Source organism: Sinocyclocheilus anshuiensis, unplaced genomic scaffold (genome assembly GCF_001515605.1).
Source record: "Sinocyclocheilus anshuiensis isolate Anshui unplaced genomic scaffold, SAMN03320099.WGS_v1.1 scaffold1055, whole genome shotgun sequence".
Lineage (NCBI taxonomy): Eukaryota > Metazoa > Chordata > Actinopteri > Cypriniformes > Cyprinidae > Sinocyclocheilus > Sinocyclocheilus anshuiensis.
In genome coordinates this window covers 92065-98430 of record NW_015547681.1, presented here as the reverse complement: position 1 = coordinate 98430, position 6366 = coordinate 92065, and the positions used below count along the sequence as shown (strand labels likewise).

General features: G+C 36.9%; 1 protein-coding gene across 1 annotated transcript in view; it reads right to left on the bottom strand.

Moving 5' to 3' along the window:
* Positions 1 to 6366, bottom strand: part of LOC107703099 (A disintegrin and metalloproteinase with thrombospondin motifs 14-like) — an 84217-nt gene that overhangs the window by 8076 nt on the left and 69775 nt on the right. Inside the window, exons 17-20 of the mRNA XM_016505622.1 lie at positions 6352 to 6366; positions 6107 to 6272; positions 1871 to 2003; positions 1592 to 1799 (exon numbers count right to left, since the gene is read on the bottom strand). Coding sequence (XP_016361108.1) covers positions 1592 to 1799; positions 1871 to 2003; positions 6107 to 6272; positions 6352 to 6366 — 522 coding nt within the window. The remainder of the gene's footprint in view (positions 1 to 1591; positions 1800 to 1870; positions 2004 to 6106; positions 6273 to 6351) is intronic.

Below are 6366 nucleotides of genomic sequence, written 5' to 3'. Positions count from 1 at the left end.
TGTGTGTGTGTGTGTGTGTGTGTGGGTGTGTGTGTGTGTGTGGTGTGTGTGTGTGTGTGTGTGTGTGTGATTGCTGTGATGTCATATTAAGTGTTTATCCTCTGCAGTGATGAGTGTCGTTGCTGTCAATGTTTTGATAGGAAATCTTTCATCTGTTTGCTGTAACTAATGAAATTTCATACTTCTGTTCTTAAACTTAAAACATGATGTAATTTCGCTAATGCTGCAGTTTTGCAATGTCACGAAAAAATAATGGATTTCAGGCGTGAAAACGAAAGACGAAACTAGTGTAAACTCCATTGTGCTGTGAGTTTCCACACCATTAAACATCACAACCACGTCTGCAGACCCAGATTAAGACGAGCTCCAAAAAGTCATTCAGTCGAGCACAAAGCTGACAAACTGTTTCAGCTCTCTGAATTTTTTTAATGAATGAGCTCGTCTGTTTGGGGGGGAAAAAACAACAACAACAACAACAACAGAAATTGTGTTCAAAGCAGGTCTCACACTACTATCCTTGTGGGGACATTTGGTCCCCATAACATGATAAATACCGGGTACACACACACACACTCACATTGTTTTACTTATAAACAAACACCTGTGATGCATGTTCTATATTAATGTAAAAAAATTAAAATAATAATCTATATATGTTCACACTGAATTGTTTTCTACAATTTTGTATTTATTTATTTTTTATTATTAAATGGATAGTTCACCCAAAAATGAAAATTATCCCATGATTTACTCACCCTCAAGCCATCCTAGGTGTATATGACTTTCTTCTTTCAGACAAATCCAATCGGAGTTATATTAAAACTTGTCCTGGCTCTTCTAAGCTTTATAATGGCAGTGTGCAGTTGTTTCTGTTCAATAGTCCAAAAGAAGTCCAATAAACGGCGCATCCATCCGTAAAAAAAAGTGTCTTGCACGGCTCCGGGGGGTGAATAAAGGCCTCCTGTAGTGTTTGTGGTGTTTTGTTTTGTTCTCTCCACTGCGCTTCTGCATTCGTCACTTGTCACCGGCGCATGATGCGCTACGCATACGTTCTACGTCATCCGCCCGGAACGGCTTCCGCGTACGACAGTTGGCGCAAGCTTCAGAAAAGTGGTTATAACGTTTTAAATATGGATGTTTTTCTTACAAAAATGCATCGATTCGCTACAGGAGGATTTATTCACTCCCCAGAGCCGTGTGAGACACTTTTTTATTACGGATGGATGCGCTTTATTGGACTTCTTTTGGACTGTTGAACAGAAACACCCATTCACTGCCATTATAAAGCTTGGAAGAGCCAGGGCATTTTTTAATATAACTCCGATTGGATTCGTGTGAAAGAATAAAGTCATATACACCTAGGATGGCTTGAGGGTGAGTAAATCATGGGCTAATTTGAATTTTTGGGTGAACTATGCCTATAAATGCAACTATTTATTGTTGTCTTTTACTAAATTGCTGTTGCTGCCTTTTAATAATAAAAGTATTACAGTGATTTACCTTCAATTAAGGGGGTTTTAGGCACCAAATCACAAAATGACTTACTCAATAATCCTTTGATTGTATGATATGTCTACTAATAAATCCTCACCTGTGACCAGGCTCCAGTCCTCCACTGAGATGGACAGGTGCTGCTGTTACAGGCTCTGCGGGTCTCGGGACGCTCCTCGCTACAGTATTTGGTGTGAACGGGTCTGTTGGTGCCATTGTGGAGCGGCTGCATGCACTTGACCACGCGAGACTGATATCCCAGCTTCCCGCAGGACTTACTGCATGGACCCCACTCCTCCAGCACCCACCTGTACACACAAACGCCTCGGTTAGGCTTCATTCAGGTCTCAGGTGACTCTCGTGCTCGTGCGGGACTCACGTGGGCTGGCTGCAGCTGTTGGTGTTGCAGCGTTTACGGATGGGTTTGGGCTTTTTACTGATCTCGCAGAAGTTCCTGTGAACCAAACGCCCGTCGCTCTTCCTCCGACAGCCGTATTTAGTGTACTGGACACCTGAGGAACACGTGCATTAGCACTTACACCGTTTAACATATGCATTTATACACTACAGGTCAAACCTTCGGAATGATTACGATTTTTTGATGTTGTTGAAAAAAGTATCTTATGCTTACCAAGATGCATTTATTTGATCAAAAACACAGTAAAAATTATGGAAGCTTGTTTCTGCCACAGAATAAAAATAGTAATTGCAACTTTTTATCTCACAATTCTGACTTGTTTGGCATTTGTGTTTTTTTTTCCCACAATTTAGACATTTTTCTTGCAAGTTTACATCTCAAAGTTCAGACTTTTTTCTTGCGATTGCAAGTTTACATTTCGCAATTCAAACTTTTTTCTTGAAATTGCGAGTTTACATCTCGAAGTTCAGACTTTTTTCACACAATTCAGACTTTTTTCTTACAATTGCGAGTTTACATCTCAAAGTTCAGACTTTTTTCACGCAATTCAGACTTTTTTTCTTACAACTGCGAGTTTACATATCAGAGTTCAGACTTTTTCTTGTAATTGCGAGATTACATCTCGAAGTTCAGATTCTTCTCGTAATTGCGAGTTTACATCTCAAAGTTCAGACTTTTTCTTGTAATTGCGAGTTTACATCTCGAAGTTCAGATTTTTTTCACGCAATTCATACTTTTTTCTTACAATTGCGAGTTTACATCTCAAAGTTCAGACTTTTTCTTGTAATTGCGAGTTTACATCTCGAAGTTCAGATTTTTTTCACGCAATTCATACTTTTTTCTTACAATTGCGAGTTTACATCTCAAAGTTCAGACTTTTTATTGTAATTGCGAGATTACATCTCGAAGTTCAGACTTTTTCTTGTAATTGCGAGATTACATCTCGAAGTTCAGATTCTTCTCGTAATTGTGAGTTTACATCTCAAAGTTCAGACTTTTTATTGTAATTGCGAGTTTACATCTCGAAGTTCAGATTTTTTATTGTAATTGCGAGATTACATCTGGAAGTTCTGACTTTTTCTCGTAATTGCGAGTTTACATCTCGAAGTTCAGACTTTTTCTTGTAATTGCGAGTTTACATCTCGAAGTTCAGATTTTTTTCACGCAATTCATACTTTTTTCTTACAATTGCGAGTTTACATCTCAAAGTTCAGACTTTTTATTGTAATTGCGAGATTACATCTCGAAGTTCAGACTTTTTTCACGCAATTCAGACTTTTTTCTTACAACTGCGAGTTTACATCTCAAAGTTCAGACTTTTTCTCGTAATTGCGAGTTTACATCTCGAAGTTCCGATTTTTTATTGTAATTGCGAGATTACATATGGAAGTTCTGACTTTTTCTCGTAATTGCGAGTTTACATCTCGAAGTTCAGACTTTTTCTTGTAATTGCGAGATTACATCTCGAAGTTCCGATTTTTTATTGTAATTGCGAGATTACATCTGGAAGTTCTGACTCTTTTCTCGCAATTCAGACTTTTTTTCTTACAATTGCGAATTTTCATCTCGAAGTTCAGACTTTTTCTTGTAATTGCGAGATTACATCTCGAAGTTCAGATTCTTCTCGTAATTGCGAGTTTACATCTCAAAGTTCAGACTTTTTCTTGTAATTGCGAGATTACATCTCGAAGTTCAGATTCTTCTCGTAATTGCGAGTTTACATCTCAAAGTTCAGACTTTTTCTTGTAATTGCGAGATTACATCTCGAAGTTCAGATTCTTCTCGTAATTGCGAGTTTACATCTCAAAGTTCAGACTTTTTCTTGTAATTGCGAGATTACATCTCGAAGTTCAGATTCTTCTCGTAATTGCGAGTTTACATCTCGAAGTTCAGACTTTTTCTTGTAATTGCGAGATTACATCTCGAAGTTCCGATTTTTTATTGTAATTGCGAGATTACATCTGGAAGTTCTGACTTTTTCTCGTAATTGCGAGTTTACATCTCGAAGTTCAGATTTTTTATTGTAATTGCGAGATTACATCTGGAAGTTCTGACTTTTTCTCGTAATTGCGAGTTTACATCTCGAAGTTCAGACTTTTTTCACACAATTCAGACTTTTTTCTTACAATTGCGAGTTTACATCTCAAAGTTCAGACTTTTTTCACGCAATTCAGACTTTTTTTCTTACAACTGCGAGTTTACATATCAGAGTTCAGACTTTTTCTTGTAATTGCGAGATTACATCTCGAAGTTCAGATTCTTCTCGTAATTGTGAGTTTACATCTCAAAGTTCAGACTTTTTATTGTAATTGCGAGATTACATCTGGAAGTTCTGACTTTTTCTCGTAATTGCGAGCTTACATCTCAAAGTTCAGACTTTTTTCACGCAATTCAGACTTTTTTCTTACAATTGCGAGTTTACATCTCAAAGTTCAGACTTTTTATTGTAATTGCGAGATTACATCTGGAAGTTCTGACTTTTTCTCGTAATTGCGAGCTTACATCTCAAAGTTCAGACTTTTTTCACGCAATTCAGACTTTTTTTCTTACAACTGCGAGTTTACATCTCGATGTTCAGACTTTTTATTGTAATTGCGAGTTTACATCTCGAAGTTCAGATTCTTCTCGTAATTGTGAGTTTACATCTCAAAGTTCAGACTTTTTATTGTAATTGCGAGTTTACATCTCGAAGTTCAGATTCTTCTCGTAATTGCGAGTTTACATCTCGAAGTTCAGATTTTTTATTGTAATTGCGAGATTACATCTGGAAGTTCTGACTTTTTCTCGTAATTGCGAGCTTACATCTCAAAGTTCAGACTTTTTATTGTAATTGCGAGATTACATCTGGAAGTTCTGACTTTTTCTCGTAATTGCGAGCTTACATCTCAAAGTTCAGACTTTTTATTGTAATTGCGAGATTACATCTGGAAGTTCTGACTTTTTCTCGTAATTGCGAGCTTACATCTCAAAGTTCAGACTTTTTATTGTAATTGCGAGATTACATCTGGAAGTTCTGACTTTTTCTCGTAATTGCGAGCTTACATCTCAAAGTTCAGACTTTTTATTGTAATTGCGAGATTACATCTGGAAGTTCTGACTTTTTCTCGTAATTGCGAGTTTACATCTGGAAGTTCGGACTTTTTCTCGTAATTGCGAGTTTACATCTCAAAGTTCAGACTTTTTATTGTAATTGCGAGATTACATCTGGAAGTTCTGAGTTCAGATTTTTTTTCACACAATTCAGACTTTTTTCTTACAATTGCGAGTTTACATCTCAAAGTTCAGACTTTTTCTCGTAATTGCAAGTTTACATCTCGAAGTTCAGATTTTTTTTCACGCAATTCAGACTTTTTTCTTACAATTGCAAGTTTACATATCGAAGTTCAGACTTTTTCTCATAATTGCGAGTTTACATCTCGAAGTTCAGACTTTTTTCACGCAATTCAGACTTTTTTCTTACAATTGCGAGTTTACACCTCGTAGTTCTGACTTTTTTCATGCAATTCAGACTTTTGTCTTGCAATTGCGAGTTTACATCTCACAATTCAGACTTTTTTCCTCGCAATTGTGAGATTACATTCGAATTTTACTTGCAATCGCAGTTTACACCTCGCAATTCTGACTTTCTTGCAATTCTGACTTTTTCTTGCAACATTTTTCCTCAGATTTCTGAGCTTATATTTTGCAATGAGTTTATAAGTCTGAATTGCGAGGTGTAAACTCGCAATTGCCAAAAAAAAATCGGAATTTCGAGATGTAATCTCACAATTGCAAGAAAAAAGTCTGAATTGTGAAAAAAAAAGGTAAGCGTGACATTTAATCTCACAATTCAGACTTTCAAGTTTACATCTTGCAATTCAGACTTTTTTTTTCAGAAATCTGAGTTTACATCTCACAGTTCTGTTTCTTTTTCCAGCATGGAATAAAAGACAAAAAAGGTAAGTGCAGATTTTTTTTCTCACAATGAAAATCAGCTTTGCATCACAGGATTAAATTACATTTTAAAATATGTTTAAATAGAAAACAGTTATTTTAAACAGCAATATTTCACAATATATTACTGTATTTTTTGATCAAAAAACATAAGTGAACATAAGAAACTTCTTTCAAAAACTTGAAAAAAAATATTTTTCCAAATCTTACTCCAAACGTTTGACCTGTAGTGTAATAATTCTCAGAGTGTGTTCAATGGCACACCTCCACCGCAGGGTTTGGAGCACTGCGACCAGCTCTTCAGCGCCCACTCGTACGTGTCCAGTTCGGCCAGCAGCACGTTGTTGTTGGTGATGACTGGTAGAAGATCTTCATGAATGATGTATTTGTAGCTCAGACTGATCTTGGTGTCCTCGGCCTGTGGGACGACCTATCCAGAACGACAAACTCAAACTCAACGCCCGCTGCATAAACTCAACCCAACGGCAGCAGCGCTACGCCGCTCTTACCAGCACCACAATGCC